This window comes from Periophthalmus magnuspinnatus, chromosome 24 (assembly GCF_009829125.3).
Source record: "Periophthalmus magnuspinnatus isolate fPerMag1 chromosome 24, fPerMag1.2.pri, whole genome shotgun sequence".
Taxonomy (NCBI): domain Eukaryota; kingdom Metazoa; phylum Chordata; class Actinopteri; order Gobiiformes; family Gobiidae; genus Periophthalmus; species Periophthalmus magnuspinnatus.
Window position 1 is genome coordinate 24,491,145 of NC_047149.1, and position 21,681 is coordinate 24,512,825.

The 21,681-nt window shown below is 39.5% G+C and overlaps 1 protein-coding gene across 2 annotated transcripts in view; it reads right to left on the reverse strand.

The window, feature by feature from the left end:
• The window catches only part of gpcpd1 (glycerophosphocholine phosphodiesterase 1), a 43,113-nt gene extending 28,464 nt beyond the window's left edge, over positions 1-14,649 (reverse strand). Inside the window, exons 1-6 of one of the 2 annotated variants that reach the window (XM_033990843.2) lie at positions 14,568-14,649; positions 9,919-10,006; positions 7,651-7,741; positions 6,429-6,513; positions 4,281-4,356; positions 675-716 (exon numbers count right to left, since the gene is read on the reverse strand). In XM_033990843.2, coding sequence (XP_033846734.1) covers positions 675-716; positions 4,281-4,356; positions 6,429-6,513; positions 7,651-7,741; positions 9,919-9,967 — 343 coding nt within the window. In that variant the 5' untranslated portion in view covers positions 9,968-10,006; positions 14,568-14,649. Of the gene's footprint in view, positions 1-674; positions 717-4,280; positions 4,357-6,428; positions 6,514-7,650; positions 7,742-9,918; positions 10,007-13,406; positions 13,746-14,567 lie in introns of those variants that run through there. The other variant, XM_033990844.2, reaches the window with a different exon arrangement.
• Positions 14,650-21,681: the final 7,032 nt, after the last annotated feature.

Consider the following 21,681-nt stretch of genomic DNA (forward strand, 5'->3'; position numbering starts at 1 on the left):
ATTTCTTTTTTTCTGTCTTTCTTTCTTTCTGTATTTCTTTCTTTCTGTATTTCTTTCTTTCTTTCCTTCTGTATTTCTTTCTTTCTTTCCTTCTGTATTTCTTTCTTTCTTTCCTTCTGTATTTCTTTCTTTCTGTATTTCTTTCTTTGTTTTTCATCCTCCCCTTCTTTTTTTCTTTCTGTATTTCTCATTCATGAGCGTCCTGTTCAAAATACAGTCCAAACAAAAAACAAACAAACAAACAAAACAAGTAAGTATCATATATGGAATTCTGTCCACGAGTATCATAGCAACCAAAGAGCCAATCAGGAGCGAGGCTGTGGAAAGTAGGGGTTTAGCAGGGGGCGGGCGCTTAGCAACGCTGTCAATCAAACCTGTTGCTAACACTACCGGGAGCAACCTCGGGGAAAGAAGGCAGCTGATTTGTCTGTTATTAATGTTCATATCTTCATTTACAGACACAATAGTGAAATAAAACCCCCAGGATCATGTAGAGGGTTAATGTGAACATTTAAGACCAAAATGACGAGTCTGACAGCAGCAGGTACAGAGAGAGGGGCCACAGTTTTTCAACAGAAAGTGAATTGGAGCCGGACGTTTGCCCATGCTCGACAGCACGTTAGCTATGTCCATTTATATACACAGTCTGTACAGTATACACTTCATGTACTCACTTTGTATCCCAAACTGTCCATCGTGAACGTTCAGGTGGGCAGCTGAAATAAAGAGAAAAGGGTTTAATAATGAAGGAAACAAGCTTTTAATGAGAAGTAAACAGAAGTTGTGTCTAGGCCTGTCACGATAATTACTATATTGACTTATTGTTCAGTTTATGTTAAATGGAACAATCATTTTGGGGGTCAATATTTATCATGGGGACTTTTTCTTAGTACTAGTCGGGAACTTTTTGTTAATTTTCTGTTCTACGATTAGATTTGAGCAGTGGAGGATGGAATAAATAACTTCTACAACTTGTTTTAAATACAAACTAACTACCAAAGTAAAGGGTTCTGCTGTTGATTTATTGCCATATTGTACATTTAGGACAGTTTTTTGGGGATAATTCCACGTTAGGGTTATTGTGTGAGAGGCATAAATTAGTTTTATCGTCATTTATTATCGTTGTTATCGTGACAGGCCTAGCTGTTCCATTTGAGAGCACAGAAGTTAAGTGTGAGTTAATATGGTGAAGCCCAAATGTCAGGGTTTTGGGCTATGCTAATTTGAGTTAACTAAACAAAAACACTATTCTGTTACACGTTTTCTGTAGTAAGAATCAAACAAAAAATAGACACACTTGAAAACTTCTGCTAAAACCAAACCAAACATTTGAAAGAATATTTCTGAGAGTAAAGTAGCTAAATTAAAATAGCTGAATTTTAACCAAAAAAAGAAGTACGGATTATTTTCAGGTATCAAGAGATATATTTAAACATAAACCTATAGACAAAAACCCAGCATTGAAGTTAAAGTGAATGTTTATCGTTTTATCGACGTGTTAGGGCCGAAAATAGGGAAGACACAATTTTACCAAACCCAAACACGCAAGCATCTATACAAGACACTTTTTGTTCTATATTTACATAACGCAAACAAACTGGGGCTGCAACAAGTAAATCGATTAATCACAACTACTGTATTTTCCAGAGTGTAATTCGCACTTTTTTCATAGTTTGTCCGGGGGTGCGACTTATACTCAGACGCGACTTATAAATGAAATTATTAAAATATATCATTTCACTTTGAGGGAACTCTAGGCGAGATCCAGAGTAAACTTGTTGCTTGTTTTTTTCTGCTTTATTTATCTGATTAACTGTTAATATCTTGCAGTTCTGTCTGTGCTTCTTGTAGCTGAATAAATATAAATGTGTTACGTTAGCGTGATGTACTGATATTCAGCCTGTTGTTCCACATTTTATTATTATTATAACTTACCTTTAAAGATAAAATGTCCATTCATGGTCTGGGATTTTGTAAAATAAATTTCCCCAAAAAATGCGACTTATTGTCCAGTGTGACTTATATATGTTTTTTTTTTAATTATTATGAATTTTTTGGCTGGTGCGATTTATAATCCGGAAAATACGGTAATCGATTACTGAAACTAACTATCTTAGCAATCCAATAATCATTAACTGGTTTATACACGAGCTCCAACACAGACCATGAGCAGAGAAAAGATGTTTTAGGGCTTGGTCAGTAGCAGTGGCAGTAAATACATGAAACTGATACAGAAAATGTTGTGTTTTTTTTTTAAAAAATCGCACCAGGCTGTCCTCAAAACGGTTACACTTTAGCTTTATCTGGGTCAAATTTAGTAAAAATCATATTCATGGTCTTTCACGTTCTGAACAACTAGTCATTTATCGGAAAAAATAAAGGTTAGTCGCAGCACTAATTAAAAACTAACTTTTTTTTGTTGCTGGTAGTGAATTTTTTTAATTGAATAAGTAAATAAACCTGACTGGGGGCTTTGGGTTTGGATGATCTTTCAAAGGCGATTTACACAATTATATAAAATCTCCCGTGGCCGATTATGGCGGACCCGATAAACGATATTACTGTTTACGTCCCATCGCTAGTGTGAAGACAAGTTTTATGTGGTAGATTTTCCAGTTTAGCTGTCATCAGAGACTTGGTTTATTATCTACAGTTTCAAAAGTGCCGGGTGTATCCAGAGGAGATTAACATGGAATGCATCAAAACAACATTGTTTTCTCAATGCAAATTTTAAACAATAGACAGGGCACTGGTGAACTGGGTCACAGGATTAATACAGCGAGTTCAACCACTGACACCCAAAGATCAGGTTCCTTATTTGTGTATTTTATGTTTGAATAGTAATAGTGACTTATGAAACGCAGGCTGTTTTGTATAATCAAATTCTACGACATAAACAAAACATGTCAGGAGGAGTCGAGGCTTTGAGAAGTTAAGAAATGAGAGAAAGGATGCAGCCTTAGGTGAAATAGATCATACTTTAAAGATATTTTTGTTTACATTTTCGTGTTTAATGGTAAAAATGGAAAGGAGGAAGAGTTTTGTAAATAGTGCTAGTGGTAATTTCCCAGCTAATCAATTCACAGAAAAACAGTCGACATAATTGTATTTTAGTTCTGCTTATTTTTTGTACTAGGGAAGTTAAAAATGATACTTCCTTGTTGGACACGGACGGCAGATGCGACATACATAGAGCTGATTCCATAACTTACCTGGCAACCATAATGCTAACAAGGACCAAAACTTGTCAGAATTACACAATAGTTATGATTAGACTAATAGAAATAAACGATAACACTTTTATTTTTACGTAGATGTCAGAAAAATGCCTTCCTTGTGTGTAAAGTGTCCCTGGACTTTTGGACGACATAGATAAAGGGATTCTGTTTTAAAACTCAACGCTACTTCCTGTATTTTTGTACTTAATTTCCTCCCCCTAGAAACTGCCATTTCACTGATATAAAACCACAGACTGTATAAAGACGTGGACTGAGTGAGTGTGACGTCACCCACAGCGTTCAGCTCCAGTCAAATGATGCTAATCGAAGCTAGCAGTTATAGCGGCCAATTTGGAGCTCCATATTTGTAATTCCGACTGTGAGCATCATAGCAACCAAAGAGCCAATCAGGAGAGAGGCTGTTGAAAGTAACGCCCCTTCCCGCCTGCACTACTGATTTAGCAGGGAGCGGGCGCTTAGCGATGCTGTCAGTTAAAGCTGTTGCTAACGCTAGCGGGAGCGACCTCAGGCAATCAAGGCGCCTGATTCGTCTGTTATTAACGTTCGTATTTTGATTTACGGAGAAAATAGCGAAATAAAAACGCTAGGATCACGTGAGACGGTTTAACGCAAACATTTTAAAAACCAAAATGACGAGCCTGACAGCGGCAGTTACAGAGAGACGCGTCAATTTTTCAATACGAAGCGAACTGAACCCGGAATCGATGGAGCCGGAAGCTAACCCGCGCTCGCTTCCTATGCGGAACGTGCCGACTAGCGCGTTAGCTATGTCCATTTATTTATAAAGTCTATGTGTAAAACAAACTATGATAAATATTTACCACAAATACTATCCCACCAAACCAAGTCATAATTAGAAAAACAGTTATAAGCACTTTGAGGGTAAAAGGGGAAGGAATTAGCAGGAGTTTGGTGAACACTTTCAAACCACAGAGTGCAGTCTCGGCATTAGGTCGTTACATTAGCTGATATAGTACAAGTAGTAGTGGTAGTAGTAGTTTTTTATAGTTTTGTAGTTGCAGTTGTAGTATTTTTGTATACCTGTAGGTGTCAAGGTGCGTGGGTGGTGATGAGTCTCCCACACATTGACTATGACGTGACATGGCCCACCTGCATTCTGTAAGGCCAATGTTTAATGTTAGGGTTTTCAAATCAGAACATATTTTACTACGCTTCAAGTTCAGACCGGTCCCAACTGCTCTTTTGGGATTTTAGGAGGGAGTAAGAAAGATATTAAGAGCTGGAATAGTCACCAAATCTCCACCACAGAGCCGCCAGGGGGGTGAGATCTGAAAAGTGAATCGTTAGTTAAGGAGAAGTTATGGTTTACAGGAGGTTTTGGATTTTTTTTTTTTTTTAATTCTAAGAAAATAAAATGAGTTGTACACAAATACGTGATCTAGTCTGCACAGTGGGGTTGTCAAAATTATCAGAAATTCAGATACTAATCGAAACTAAAACTAGATCCTCATTTGAGCTGGTAGCGATACAAAAAAAAGTCACATAAACAAGACAGAAATGATCCTTTTCCTGACAAATATAAGACACTTTGACTAGTATACGTCCATGGAACACTATGAAACCTACTGGACGACTGATGGATTACACAAATATAAAGCCACGTGGAAATAGAAAAGAAAAAAACTACAATTTAACTTTGAAAATCACGTAAAAAACTGTTTAAATATAACCGGAACTTTGAAAATTTTACTATCATGACAATACTACTGCAGAGAAGTAAATTTGGGTCCTGGGTTTGCTCATTTTAAAAGGCGCACTATGTAACTTTTCTGGTGGGAGACTGTCATGTTGAATGTTTGATGATATTGTTTTACCTGCAGTGTCCCACAGTATGGCATTAAAGTGATCTAATCTGTTTCTGTTGCTTTAAAAAAGAAACTAGGTTGTTTTGTGGTGTTGTAATTTCTGTATTTTTCTTTTGCTAGCTTTATTAAAAAAAAGTTGTACGTTGAAACTACTCCGTAAACAGTCTCTTTTTTTGTTAGTTTTTACTTTAACATTCCTTTTGAATAAATTATAACTTTAGTTTTACATTTTTTTCCATTGTAAAATCATTGTTTGTGACTTCCCCTGTCCCTAGCTGAGCCGGGTCGTAACAGCTACGTTGAAAAAATAATTCAACATAATAATATAAACAAAAATAATAACATCTACAAGCAAGACGGTGGACAATCCCTCCACCAGAAAAGTTACACAGTGCAGCTTTAATCTCAAAGTGTGACAAAATTATTTAAAAAGGGAAAAAAATGTCGAAAACTAACCAAACTTGCACAAATGTAGGTTAAAGTACATTTGCCTCTTGGGTCTAACAACGTGTTTTTAAAGTCAAACTTATCGACAAAATGATCAAAAAGACAAAATGGCAGAAAACGAACCAAACAAGAAAACCACGTCCAACACCAAACCCAAGCGCTTTAGCGAAAACACCTTAAAAGGGCCCATATTACGCCGTTGTCTGATCTGTTATAATGTCGTTTTCTCGTCACAAACAGACCAGGAGTTGTGTTTTGTTTCATTCGCATATATTTAACACACAAAAACGCTGCATATTCTTCTTCTCTCAACACGTGTGAATGAAACAAAACACAACTCCAGGTGTGTTTTGAGGAGGAAATATTATAACACACCTTAAAGTTCACAAGAGTCAATCTTGCGTAATATAGGACCTTAAAAAAACAAACCACATTTTTTTATAGAGCCAATGAAGGCAGTTTTTTACGACTTTAATAATGTAGTAGTTCATTTTCTTTTATATTGTTATAATTAATGTAATGTGTGAGTAACTGTACACAAGTAATTTCCCTTGTGAAGAATAATTTGTCTAATGTCTAAAGCTACAAAACTACGATTATGTGTTTTTAAAGTGGTATTGAATTTGAGGGTGTGCAAGTTAATACTGTCAAAGTGCCTTCTAAATACTGTGTACATGATATTTTTAAACTGTCAGTATGTGTGTGAATGCATCTGACACTCCACCTAGACAAAATATGACTTAAAGCTTTAAATATACCAAAACAAGTTTGATTTGTTTTTATAGATTAGAGCTAAAATAAAAGCATTCATTGTCATAGCTGTACAAAGAGCAAAAGAGGTAACGCACACCGGCATAACAGCCAGAAAATACATTGATCTAACTTATAAATTATAAAGAAAGTTAGTTTTTCTTACCTTAGACTCCAAGAAGAAGCCTTTAAAATATCTGTAGTTAACAACAGCTCCTTTCGGCACATTAGCAGTTGCAGTCCAGGTACCTCTGTTTTGGTAGAATAGAAAAGGTAAGTTTTATGGCTGAGCGATTTGTGGAAAATATCTAATGACGATCTTTCTGGCAAGCAATGCAGTTAGATTTGTGATGTAAGCTTTAACAATAGGGTTCTGTTCACATTTGAAATCCAGAAAAATTGACAAATAGACTGAAATCTGAACTGGCAAAGGAAAACAAGGAATCACATTTCAGAGCATGTTTGTACAGATCTAAACTACAGGTTTAGCAGATTTTATGCAGAAAAGGACAGGGGATTTTGTTGTTTGTGGGGAAAACAATGCAGCATTTACAGCATTTGACAATTGTGTCCAATCAAGCTGCAATTTTAACTTGATTACAATTAATCGTGCGGCCCTAAAGTAAGTTTTTTGGATTTGTTTTTGTATATTGTAAGTATTATTTAAATGTTATTGATTGTGTTAACATGTCTCTCTATGGGTCCCGTCTGCGGTCATGTCTGTGGTCCTGTGTGCGCTCTACAGGGTCCTGTCCGCGCTCTACGGGGTCCTGTCCGCGCTCTACGGGGTCCTGTCCGCGCTCTACGGGGTCCTGTCCGCGCTCTACGGGGTCCTGTCCGCGCTCTACGGGTCCTTTCCGCGCTCTACGGGGTCCTGTCTGCGCTCTACGGGGTCCTTTCCGCGCTCTACGGGTCCTTTCCGCGCTCTACGGGGTCCTGTCTGCGCTCTACGGGGTCCTGTCCGCGCTCTACGGGTCCTTTCTGCGCTCTACGGGGTCCTGTCTGCGCTCTACGGGGTCCTGTCCGCGCTCTACGGGGTCCTGTCCGCGCTCTACGGGGTCCTGTCCGCGCTCTACGGGGTCCTGTCCGCGCTCTCTGGGTCCTCTTTATTTGAGGGAGTTACTTCAGCCCTATACTCCAACCAAAGTATTTTCTGTAAATTTGTGTTTGTTGACTTTTATGTGAAGCACTTGGATCAGCTGAAGTAGTTTGTTTTTGTTTTTTTTATGTGGTATATAAATAAGCTTGAATAATAATATAATGATAAAAAATAAAATAATAATGCTCGTTTCATTATCTGCTCTGAACCCCTGTCCCGTTTGTATGTAATTTATATTTGTCAAACACAAATTTTAAGACACTATAAAACAAAAACATAAAGTACTTACACAGCGTCTTCCACAGGATGCAGTGTAACAGCCTTTTGATGGCTCCAGTTGCCTAAGGCTTCACAACTTCCCACAACGGCAATTATCTCACCTGGAACAACCCGGAATCTGAGGTTAGATATTTAAACGTATTCCAATTTTAGGAAACACTCGTGGTTCATTTCATATAAACAAAAGCACAGTGCAAAAAGACAGTAATACATAAAGCAATACATAAAAAAAACACAAAATATGAGGGGAAAATGTACAAGTATTTTTACAACTTCCCTGGTGTTCAAACTCCCAAAAGTAAATCTGTACACAATATAAAAGTTGAGGTGTAGATAATAAGAACACCCAAGGTTAAGGAACAAGTATAAATACAGTTGAAACCCGTAGTTTACATACACTATATAAAAAGACACGTATGCTTTTTTTCCTCTCACTGTCCGACATGAAATCAGACTAAACTTTTCCTGTTTTAGGTCAATTAGCATTACCAAAATTATTTCTATTTGGTTTAAATTTTTCATTACTTTCTTCAAAGTCAGATGTTTTACAGTAAGATTCCTTTGCCTTTAAACAATTTGGGAAAACCCAGATGATGATGTCATGTCTTTGGAAGCTTCTGATAGGGTTACTGACAACATTTGGATTTCATCAAAGACACTGTGGAAGTATGTGAAGGCACACCTGAAACACACTGCTTCTTTCTGCAAGATCATGGGAAAGTCAAAAAAAATCAGCCAAGATATCAGGATGCGAATTGTGGACTTGTACAAGTTTGGTTCATCCTTGGGTGGAATTTCCAGATGCCTGAAGGTGCCACGTTCATCTGTTCAAACTATTATACGCATGTATAAACACGAGTGTCCAGCCATCACATCGCTCAGGAAGGAGACGGGCTCTGTGTCCCAGAGATGAACGTGCTTTGGTCTGAAATGTGCATATCAACCGAAAAACAAAAGCAAAAGACCTTGTGACAATGCTGGCTGAAGCTGGTAAGAGTGTGTCATTATCCACAGTGAAACGAGTCCTGTGCCAACATGGACTGAAAGCCCACTCTGCCAGGAAGAAAAGAAACATACTCCAAAAGAAAAGAAACATGCTCCAAAAGAAACATAAAAAAACCACAGATTAGAGTTTGCTAATCCACACAGGGACAAAGGTCATACTTTTCAGCATCATGAGGAAAGAACATTATGTGGAAAGACTGAAGCAACATCTCAAGACTTCAGCCAGGAAGTTAAAGCTCGGGCACAAATGGTTCTTCTAAATAGACAATGACCCGACGCATACTGCCAAACTGGTTACCAAGTGGCTTAAGGACAACAAAGTCAATGGGCAGACCTGAAAAGGCATGTGCGAGCAAGACGGACTACAAACTTGGCTCAGTTACACCAATTCTGTCAGGAGGAATGAGCCAACATTCCTGGAAACTATTGTGAGAAGCTTGTGCAAGGATATCCCAAACATTTGACCAAGTCAAACAGTTTAAATGGTATCAAATACTAATGAGATGTATGTCAACTTCTGACTTTAAAGAAAGTAATGAAAAAAATGTCTTTTAAAAATCCTTTTCATTATTCTGGCATTTAGCAAATAGGAAAATTGTGTTAATCCCAACTGACCTTAAACAGGAAAGGTTTAATCTAATGTCATGTCAAACTGTGAGGAAAAAAATGTCTTTTTATATAGTATTTGTAAACTTCTGGTCTCAACTGTACTTTCAGAATAGATCATTCAAACTCAGAGTAAACAGCAAAAATCTGTATACAATATACATTTTGAGGTTTATATGCATAACACACAAGGTTAAGGAACAATTTGCAAAGTATAGGTAGGTCTGGTGGTGTATTATTTACTGGATAATGTTGAAATATTTTAACAGAATATTGTGTAGGGCAAAATACTTTTTGCCTGATGGCGGGCTAGTTGCCGAAACATTGCTGCTCCACTGTAAATAAAGATAACTTTGCCAAGATGGAGTGCAGGAGTCATTTTATTTTTGTTATTTTTGATGTAAAACGCTTGTAGATGCAGAGGATTGAAAAAGTCGCTAATTATTATTTCTTGCTGCTCAGGCCCTTTTAATATGTATGTTTAATGTTTATATGAGCATTTGTTTACTGTGATAGTCCCGCTTCATTGTTTTTGTGTCAGTGGCATAAAATAATTTCAATATTATCGTTTATCGCTGTGTGTCTCTGTAGAAATATATCGTGCTTCAAAATTTGTTAATACTGACCATGATGTGATCTCATTTAACGTCAAGTAAAAGCACCATACCTGCGGACGTGTCTGCTCTCACGACAAAATTGACCTTAGTAGTCTCCATGGTTCAAACAGGCACTGAAGGATTGGCAGCAAACACAATCTGAAATGCAGAGAAAATATTTGAAGGAAACTCCACCCTCCATATTGACAAGTCAAAAAGTAGGTAGCAATTAGTTTGACCTTCTTTGCTGTATTCTAACGGCTCCTGTTGTCCGGCTTTAAATAGTAACTAAACCTTTTGGATCAGTGCCAACCACATGGACGAAGAATGCTGAAGGTGTAGTTATGTATACACACAGGACAGCTTATATAATACCCCATAACCTATAAATGTCTCAGATAATTTGACAGCACAGTAGTCCCTTGAAATAAATAAACACTGGATTCAGTTTGTTCAGATGTGTGTTAAGAGCAGATGTATTGATTATAAAATTCTCTAGATAATTTTAAAATAAAGCTGCAATTTGTCAGACAAAAAGTAAATGTAAACACTCCTTCATAGTGAAGTCAATAACTGGTTCATGCTGGTTCAGGAGATTGAATAAAATCATTGTTCATTATATACCTGCTTTACTGATAAGTTCCTGGTTTAGTCTTGATTAGTTTGGGACTGGTTTAGTCCTGTTTAAGACCTCATTCTTGTTAAGTTTTGTGTCAAAGTGTCCAGATTTGGATTGAGACGTGGCAGGCAGGTTTAGTATTTGGTCCAGTTTCTGGTTCATGGTTACACCCTGGTTTAGTCATGGTTAAATCCTGGATTAGTATGAGCTATAGCTGCTGCTTCAGGCCCTAGTTTGGTCTTGCTTTAGTCCTGGTTCAGTCCAGGTTTAGTCCTAGTTTAGTCCGGGTTTGGTCCGGGTTCAGTCAAGGTTCAGTTCACCTTTAGTCCTGCTTTAGTCCTGCTTTAGTACTAATTGAGTCCACGTTTAGTCCTGGTTAAGTCCTGGTTAAGTCCTGGTTCAGTCCTGGTTCAGTCCTGGTTCAGTCCTGGTTCAGTCCTGTTTTAGTCCTGTTTTAGTCCTGCATTAGTCTTGTTTTAGTCCTGGTTCATTCCTTCTTTAGTCTTGGTTCAGTCCTGCTTTAGTCCTTGTTTAGTCCTTGTTTAGTCCTTGTTTAGTACTGTGAAGTCCAGGTTCTGTCAAGATTCAGTTCACGTTTAGTCCTGCCTTAGTCTTGCTTTAGTGCTGGTTTAGTCCTGGTTTAGTCCTTCTCTAGTCCTGGTTTAGTCCTTCTTTAGACCTGGTTTAGTCCTTCTCTACTCCTGGTTTAGTCCTGGTTTAGTCCTTCTCTAGTCCTGGTTTAGTCCTTCTCTAGTCCTGGTTTAGTCCTTCTCTAGTCCTGGTTTAGTCCTTCTCTAGTCCTTCTCTATTCCTGGTTTAGTCCTTCTCTAGTCCTTCTCTAGTCCTGGTTTAGTCCTTCTCTAGTCCTGGTTTAGTCCTTCTCTAGTCCTGGTTTAGGCCTTCTCTAGTCCTGGTTTAGGCCTTCTCTAGTCCTTCTCTAGTCCTGGTTTAGTCCTTCTCTAGTCCTGGTTTAGTCCTTCTCTAGTCCTGGTTTAGTCCTTCTCTAGTCCTTCTCTAGTCCTTCTCTAGTCCTGGTTTAGTCCTGGTTTAGTCCTTCTTTAGTCCTGGTTTAGTCCTTCTTTAGTCCTGGTTTAGTCCTGGTTTAGTCCTGGTTTAGTCCTTCTCTAGTCCTGGTTTAGTCCTTCTCTAGTCCTGGTTTAGTCCTGGTTTAGTCCTTCTCTAGTCCTGGTTTAGTCCTGGTTTAGTCCTGGTTCAGTCCTGGTTCAGTCCTTCTCTAGTCCTGGTTTAGTCCTTATCTAGTCCTGGTTTAGTCCTTCTCTAGTCCTGGTTTAGTCCTGGTTCAGTCCTGGTTCAGTCCTTCTCTAGTCCTGGTTCAGTCCTGGTTCAGTCCTGGTTCAGTCCTGGTTCAGTCCTGGTTTAGTCCTTCTCTAGTCCTGGTTTAGTCCTGGTTTAGTCCTGGTTTAGTCCTGGTTTAGTCCTTCTCTAGTCCTGGTTCAGTCCTGGTTCAGTCCTGGTTTAGTCCTTCTCTAGTCCTGGTTTAGTCCTGGTTTAGTCCTGGTTTAGTCCTTTTTCAGTCCTGGTTCAGTCCTGGTTTAGTCCTGGTTTAGTCCCGGTTTAGTCCTGGTTCAGTCATGGTTTAGTTTTGGTACAGTCCTGGTTCAGTCCTGGTTCAGTCCTTCTCTAGTCCTGGTTCAGTCCTGGTTCAGTCCTGGTTCAGTCCTGGTTCAGTCCTGGTTCAGTCCTGGTTTAGTCCTTCTCTAGTCCTGGTTTAGTCCTGGTTTAGTCCTTCTCTAGTCCTGGTTCAGTCCTGGTTCAGTCCTGGTTTAGTCCTTCTCTAGTCCTGGTTTAGTCCTGGTTTAGTCCTGGTTCAGTCCTGGTTCAGTCCTGGTTCAGTCCTTCTCTAGTCCTGGTTCAGTCCTTCTCTAGTCCTGGTTTAGTCCTTCTCTAGTCCTGGTTTAGTCCTGGTTTAGTCCTGGTTTAGTCCTGGTTTAGTCCTGGTTTAGTCCTGGTTCAGTCCTTCTCTAGTCCTGGTTTAGTCCTTCTCTAGTCCTGGTTTAGTCCTTCTCTAGTCCTGGTTTAGTCCTTCTCTAGTCCTGGTTCAGTCCTGGTTTAGTCCTGGTTTAGTCCTGGTTCAGTCCTGGTTCAGTCCTTCTCTAGTCCTGGTTCAGTCCTGGTTCAGTCCTGGTTCAGTCCTGGTTTAGTCCTGGTTTAGTCCTGGTTTAGTCCTTCTCTAGTCCTGGTTTAGTCCTGGTTTAGTCCTTCTCTAGTCCTGGTTTAGTCCTTCTCTAGTCCTGGTTCAGTCCTGGTTCAGTCCTTCTCTAGTCCTGGTTTAGTCCTTCTCTAGTCCTGGTTTAGTCCTTCTCTAGTCCTGGTTTAGTCCTTCTCTAGTCCTGGTTTAGTCCTGGTTTAGTCCTTCTCTAGTCCTGGTTTAGTCCTTCTCTAGTCCTGGTTTAGTCCTTCTCTAGTCCTGGTTTAGTCCTGGTTTAGTCCTTCTCTAGTCCTGGTTTAGTCCTTCTCTAGTCCTGGTTTAGTCCTTCTCTAGTCCTGGTTTAGTCCTGGTTTAGTCCTGGTTTAGTCCTTCTCTAGTCCTGGTTTAGTCCTGGTTTAGTCCTGGTTTAGTCCTGGTTTAGTCCTTCTCTAGTCCTGGTTTAGTCCTTCTCTAGTCCTGGTTTAGTCCTTCTCTAGTCCTGGTTTAGTCCTGGTTTAGTCCTGGTTTAGTCCTTCTCTAGTCCTGGTTCAGTCCTTCTCTAGTCCTGGCTTAGTCCTTCTCTAGTCCTGGTTTAGTCCTGGTTTAGTCCTGGTTTAGTCCTGGTTTAGTCCTGGTTTAGTCCTGGTTTAGTCCTTCTTTCCACACAGCATCCTCACATTAACATCTAATTGCAGATGACTCCAGCTCAAACATAAGCCGGGGCGGACATAGCTTAACATTAGCGCTTAAATAAACGTTGCCCCCCCAAAAAATGTAACTTTTAACCTAACCTTTTTAGTAATGGCACCGTAGTTTCCTTTGGCAGATCTGTGACAGCCAATTCAGCAAAAAACACGAAAGATTATCCAGCAGAGAGGCATCTGACAGACCGAGAGCAAAAAAATGTGCTCGGGTATTTCACCGGTATCCATCGCCTCTTCCGCAGTTGATAAAGCTAAATGAGCCTCGATAAACCAAAATACCTCTTAAAATTACAACTATTACATCCAAGATCCAAAGAATTAAAACGCTATGGGCAAAGAAAAACCTATAAACAAAGGCTAAATCGCTGTCAAGACCAACAAGACGTATTACGCACTTCCGGGTAACTCTTTCAAAATAAAACGCGCATTAGTTTGTTGACAACTTGTCCAATTTAAATCTTAAATTAACACGTGAATTATTATTTTGTGGGTAAAAATACGCCGTTCAAATTGTGTTCTTGTCTGTTAGAGTGACTTTTAAATAATATAATAAATAATAAATAAAAAAATAACTGCGGATTTGATTTGACGATGATAAAACTCATGATAGAAAATTGATGTATATAGTAAGATAACTATAAAATAATAAATAAAAAGCCAGTATGCCACTTTTAATTTGTCCAGTTAACGCAAAGTAAACAGATAGTCGTACATGTAATTTGCTATTTCATGCTAACTTTTATATCTTCAGAGGCAGTATGCTAATTCCTATCATTTACAAGTCTAAAATGGTATCTATTATTCTGTTAAACTATTACAGGGCTTTTATTTTCACAGGATGGTTTGGTGCACGTGCGTGGCGGTTGACGGAGCTGGTTCATACCGCTTTGCGCCGGATTCGTGGTCAGTCAGCTGTGCCGCATTCACGTACACTACGATAAGATGGTCACACAGAAACATTCAATCCGTGTACCTTCGCCAGTAAGCTGCCAATAATTAATAAAAGTGGCTCTACTCGTTTCAAATGTGAAGTATATCTGGTTAATTTCGTTATAAGCCATTTTAATAACGTAATTTAACGATAAAGAAACTCCTGTTGAGAGAAATGTACGTTTTACGAGATGGTTTAAACGTAGCACTGCTGGTGTCAACGGGGGCAGACAGTTGGTGCAACAATACGGGTCACGATCTGGGTGGAGACCAGCTGGAAACCTTACAAAAATGATAAAAAATAAAATAAACACATACCATTAGCAGAGTAGCACGTGTTGGAACTTCTCCATCAGAGGTTGCTGGTCTTGTTTTGTTGATGCGGTAAAGTGGAAATGGGTGGAGTTTTGAGTGGGTGTGGGGTGGGGTGGGGGGGGGGGGGGGGGACGGGTTGTTGGTCGTGACGTCACCAATGCGCAACCTTGAGCGAAAAAAGAAAAAACAAGTGCACATGGAAGGAGGATTTCATATGATAAAAATTGCAAATTGGCAGGAAGCCCAGTATGTCTCAACGTTTCTACGAAAGCTCCATGTTGCGCAACTATTAGGTTAAAGACTGCAGCGTGCATGTATGTCTATGGGATTTTCATAAACCAGGCAAAATATCAATTGTACAAAGCCTTATTTGTTTTCCAGTTGTGTAAGAATGTCAGATGTATAGAGTAGTTTGAGAATTTTGTACTGAGAAACTTGACTATCCATCCATTTTTCTTCTTCTCCTGCAGGAGCCACTGTCCCAGAGCAGAAAAACTAAAAGAAAAACCTCAGTGGAAATAGAGAAAATTCAAGGAGAACCACAGTGAAGGAGAGATCCACTCCCATGGACTAAACCAGGACTAAACCAGGACTGAACCAGGACTGAACCAGGACTGAACCAGGACTGAACCAGGACTAAACCAGGACTGAACCAGGACTGAACCAGGACTAAACCAGGACTAAACCAGGACTAAACCAGGACTGAACCAGGACTGAACCAGGACTGAACCAGGACTAAACCAGGACTAAACTAGGACTGAACCAGGACTAAACCAGGACTAAACTAGGACTGAACCAGGACTAAACTAGGACTGAACCAGGACTAAACCAGGACTAAACCAGGACTAAACCAGGACTGAACCAGGACTAAACCAGGACTAAACTAGGACTGAACCAGGACTAAACCAGGACTAAACCAGGACTGAACCAGGACTAAACCAGGACTAAACCAGGACTGAACCAGGACTAAACCAGGACTAAACCAGGACTAAACCAGGACTGAACCAGGACTAAACTAGGACTGAACCAGGACTAAACCAGGACTAAACCAGGACTGAACCAGGACTGAACCAGGACTAAACCAGGACTAAACTAGGACTGAACCAGGACTAAACCAGGACTAAACCAGGACTGAACCAGGACTAAACCAGGACTAAACTAGGACTGAACCAGGACTAAACCAGGACTAAACCAGGACTGAACCAGGACTAAACCAGGACTAAACCAGGACTAAACTAGGACTAAACCAGGACTAAACCAGGACTAAACCAGGACTGAACCAGGACTAAACCAGGACTAAACCAGGACTAAACCAGGACTAAACCAGGACTGAACCAGGACTGAACCAGGACTAAACCAGGACTAAAATCTTGGACTAAACTCAGACTAAACAGGACTAAACTAGGACTAAGCCATGACTGAACCAGGACTAAACCAGGACTAAACCAGGACAAAAAACCTGGACTAAATCAGGACTAAAAACCTGGACTAAACCAGGAGTAAAAACCAGGACTAAACCAGGACTGAACCAGGACTGAACCAGGACTAAACCAGGACTGAACCAGGACTGAACCAGGACTAAACCAGGACTGAACCAGGACTAAACCAGGACTAAACTAGGACTGAACCAGGACTAAACCAGGACTAAACCAGGACTAAACTAGGACTGAACCAGGACTAAACCAGGACTGAACCAGGACTAAACCAGGACTAAACCAGGACTGAACCAGGACTAAACCAGGACTAAACCAGGACTGAACCAGGACTAAACCAGGACTAAACCAGGACTAAACTAGGACTGAACCAGGACTGAACCAGGACTAAACCAGGACTAAACTAGGACTGAACCAGGACTAAACCAGGACTAAAATCTTGGACTAAACTCAGACTAAACAAGGACTAAAAAACAGGACTAAACTAGGACTAAGCCATGACTGAACCAGGACTAAACCAAGACTGAACCAGGACTAAACCAGGACTAAACCAGGATTAAACCAGGACTAAACCAGGACTGAACCAGGACTGAACTAGGACAAAAAAAGGACTAAACCAGGACTAAAATCCTGGACTGAACCAGGACTAAACCAGGATTAAACCAGGATTAAACCAGGACTAAACAAGGACTAAAAACCAGGACTGAACTAGGACTAAACCAGGACTAAAAACCTGGACTAAACCAGGAGTAAAAACCAGGACTAAACCAGGACTGAACCAGGACTAAACCAAGACTGAACCAGGACTAAACCAGGACTAAACCAGGATTAAACCAGGACTAAACCGGGACTAAACCAAGACTGAACCAGGACTAAACCAGGACTAAACCAGGACAAAAAACCTGGACTAAATCAGGACTAAAAACCTGGACTAAACCAGGAGTAAAAACCAGGACTAAACCAGGACTGAACCAGGACTAAACCAAGACTGAACCAGGACTAAACCAGGACTAAACCAGGATTAAACCAGGACTAAACCAGGACTGAACCAGGACTAAACCAAGACTGAACCAGGACTAAACCAGGACTAAACCAGGATTAAACCAGGACTAAACCAGGACTGAACCAGGACTGAACTAGGACAAAAAAAGGACTAAACCAGGACTAAACCAGGACTAAAATCCTGGACTGAACCAGGACTAAACCAGGATTAAACCAGGATTAAACCAGGACTAAACAAGGACTAAAAACCAGGACTGAACTAGGACTAAACCAGGACTAAAAACCTGGACTAAACCAGGAGTGAAAACCAGGACTAAACCAGGACTGAACCAGGACTAAACCAAGACTGAACCAGGACTAAACCAGGACTAAACCAGGATTAAACCAGGACTAAACCAGGACTGAACCAGGACTAAACCAAGACTGAACCAGGACTAAACCAGGACTAAACCAGCACTGTTGCTCTTTCATTTGCAGATAGAGTTCCAGTCTGTGGGACCAGGTGCCGCTCAGAGACAGAGGGAGGCTTGTCCGGGGCAGGATTTGTGTCACCGTGGCCAAGTATTGGGTCATCCTGACACGGTGGACGTACTTTTTATTTTTACTTTTTAAATAACATAGATGATTTCGTAGAGAGACCCAGGCCTGTTCTTTTTCCACGAAAGCGCTCTGAGTTACGCAACTAAATTACAACAGATGTTTTCCGCACGTGTCTGAGTGTGTTATGCCCCAGAGCTGAACATGTCTGAGCGAACAGGTTACGGGGGAGTTCAGAGTTCACAAGTGGATGGTCTTTTGCCTCAGATATTCCACAGTATGGCATTAAACTTTTCTATGCCACCGGGCCAAGTTACAGGTCAGATCTGTGGAGAGGCGACTACACTCACAGTCAGAAAACCTGTTTTTAAAATGAGCAATGTGAGCAATAGACACACTGGTAATGAAAAAGATGCAGTGATGTAAGTTTAATGCCATACTGTGGAACATTTCAGGGCTTTGCATGAAGAGAAGCAAGCAGGTTATTATTATTATTATTATTATTATTATTATTATTATTATTATTATTATTATTATTTTATTTTTTATATATATTTTTTTATTTTATTGTATTTTATTCATTTTTTTATTATTATTATACTATTTATTTTTGTCCAACTATCTTTTAAACCCAGTGAAATGTTACCAAGGTGTATATAGATTATATATGTATGCATCTTGATTGCTGTACAGAAACAAAGTATAACAAAAACATCTCAAATTAAACTCAAAATACTTCCAACTTCATAAAAAAACAAAGATATCATCATGAATGTAATGCAGCCTGTTTGATTTTGCCTGGAGACAAACACCAGGTCTACTCCATTTTCCACCATAAAAGTTCACGCCATCAGGGAAAAGTTCATCTGGCAGCATAAATTATCCAGGGGTCACAGAGTTCACCTCAGTTGTTTATTCAAATGAAAAATGCAGGTAAAATGCAGTGGAGGGAATTTTAAACCTGTCCTGGAGCTCCCTCTGGTGGAGACACGACAATAACGCAACTTGTGTGATTTATTCAGTCATTTATGTATTTATTTATTTATTTATTTATTTATCCATACAATTAGTAGATTTTACTGGCAAGTACTTACTTTTAGTCCTGAATATTTTTTGACAAATTTAAGAACATTGCATCAATATAAAAGGTTACATAAAAAAAAAGTGTTTAATTCTAGGTTGGTTTATTTATTTATTTTTTTTATTTTTTTGTTTTTTTATTTGTTATACTTTTTTAAAACTTAATTTAATTTTTTGTTACATTTTTATTTTATTATTTTATTTAATTTAAGTGTATTATTTTTATTTAAATATTATTTTATTTTGTTATTTATTTAGTTTTTCTTCTTTTTTATGATACTTTTTTTTTTTACAAATTGCTCATTATTATGGATCTGCATTGTGATTTGAGAATAAAACAGTCTCAAAACGTCATCGTGCGTCGTGTTTTACGTTACAATAACAATAAGACGATCAATAATCCAACTTTTATTATTTAAAGAGAATCGACTGAACAATACTTTTAAAATCTTACCTTTCCCAAATTATGGAAACACTTTTTTATATAAAGTAAAAGAGAGAGAGAGGGAGGAGAGAGGGGGGGAAGAGGGGGAGTGCAGAGAAAAGGAGGGAGAGAGGAGGAGGAAAGAGAAGAAAGAGATGATAGAGAGACCGTGAGGAGAGGAAGGTGAAGAGGGAGATAAGAAAGAGAGAAGAAAGAGACAGGAGGATAAAAGAGGAGGGAGGGAAAGGAGATAAAGAGAGGTGGGGACAGGACAGAGGGAGGAGAGAGAGAGGTGAAGAGGGAGAGGAGAAACAGAGAGAAGAAAGAGACAGGAGGATAAAAGAGGAGGGAGGGAAAGGAGATAAAGAGAGGTGGGGACAGGACAGAGGGAGGAGAGAAAGAGGTGAAGAGGGAGAGGAGAGATAGAGAGAAGAAAGAGATGGGGGGATAAGAAAGGAGGGAGTAAATGGAGGCAAAGAGAAAAAGGTGAGGGGGGAGAGAGAAGAAAAAAAGGGATAAAATAGGAGGATTAAATGGCAGTAAAGAGAGGTGTGGGGACAGAGAGAGAGAGGTGAAAAAGGAGAGGAGAGAGAGAAGAAAACGATGGGGACAAGATAGGAGTAAATAGAGATAAAAAGAGGAGGGAGAGGGGGGGTAGGGGATAAAAGAGGAGGGAGTAAATGGAGGTAAAGAGAGAAAGGTGAGGGAGGTGGGAGAGAGAGAAGAAAAAAGGGATAAAAGAGGAGGGAGTAAATGGCGGCAAAGAGAGGTGTGGGGACAGAGAGAGAGAGAGAGGTGAAAAAGGAGAGGAGAGAGAGAAGAAAATGATGGGGAGAAGAGAGGAGGAGTAAATAGAGATAAAAAAGAGGAGGGAGGGAGGGGGGATAAAAGAGGAGGGAGTAAATGGAGGTAAAGAGAAGCGGGGGACAGGCTAGAGGGAGGGAAGTGGAGAGGGAGAAAGGGGAGGGAGTAAAAGGCAGAAAAGTGGAAAAGAAGGAACAGAAGAAAGAGATGGAAAAGAAGAGAGTAAATAGAGGTAAAGAGAAGCAGGGGACAGGACGGAGGGAGGAAAGAGAGAGAAGTGAAGAGGGAGAGGAGAGACAGAGAGAAGAAAGAGACGGGGGGATGAGAGAGGATGAAGAGAGAGACAGAGGAGAGAGAGCATGAACATGTGAGCGCTTGATAAATGTGAAATGAAAGAGAGACGTGGTGATAAATGAATATTTCAGACCAAATCTCAGACGCTCAGAGCTCAACTTCAGACAGAAGATTTGGATTTTTTTTAAAAGAGAGAAACTAGAGTGGGCTGAGAACATAAATTATCATTATTCTGTAAAAAAAATAAAAATAAAAATCACAAACACAGTGATAATTTGCAACATTATTTGAGGTTTGATTGTGTGAAGATAATTGTGTGAAGTCCCAGTTTTGAGCCCCTGTCCCAGCAGATTCATCCAAAACCACGAATTTGTCTCCGTTTTATACAAGAAAAATCCCAGGTGTCTCTATTTTGGGCTAACTGGATCCCTGCAAACAGTAAAAAATGGAATATATTGTGATTTGTTCAGCCAAAATACTAAAAAAAGTGCTTAAAAATGAGCAGCAAAGCACAAAGAAAATGTCTCTGAGATTAAACACTGGCCATGGAAGAGCTCTTAGCAACGCTGTCAATCAAACCTGTTGCTAACGTGAGCAGGAGCGACCTCAGGGAAAGAAGGAGCCTGATTTTTCTGTTATTAATGTTCATATCTTGATTTATGGACAAATAGTGAAATAAAAAATATCAGGATCATGTAGAGCGGGTTGATACGAACATTTAAGACCAAAATGACGAGTCTGACAGCAGTAGTTAGCGCATTAGCTATGTCCAGTCTATGATACTGACGCAAAAGTGACTTGTGAATATGTCAGTTGGAGGCACTGCTCTGTCTGAAGCTCTGTTACTTATGTTAGACCAGTGGTTCTCAAATAGTGGTGAGATGCCGGGGGGTATGACTCTGCGTATGACACTGTAGATACTGTACGCAGCAAAGAACAGGACAGAGCGAACAGATTGTGACACGGGGCAGTGAACAAGAGACACTTTTGCTAAAGAGACACTATGGAAAACATTTTAACAGGGATGAAAAGAAAGGCGGAGATAGACGGAGGTAAAGTCACCCGAAAAATAAGACGAGGAGGAGTCTGATGAAGAGTATTTAGCTTCACTGGTGGGACACGAGGACAGACCGGTGTTTCCTGTGGACAGCGGACAGTATGAAGACAAATAAGTTAAGACGCCTCATTACACCTCAGTCACGCTGATAAGACGCTGGAGTTTTTTCAGCGTAAACGTGTCAAATATTAACAACAATTATCCACTTTGTAAATGTCACTTAAAGCAGTGAGCACTGAGCATCATATAAGGTGTCCTACCAAACTGCTAAATTACTTGTTTTAATTTGATATTTATTTAATTTTAATGTATTATTTTGATATTTATTTAATTTTAATTTATTCATTTGATGTTTATTTAATTTTTTTTTTTATTTGATATTTAATTTCATTTATTTTGATAGAAAATAATTGAGAAGCACTGTGTTAGACTTTAATCTGAGTTTTGTTTTAGCACAATCTGACCAGAAAGAGCCGCTGCTTTAGC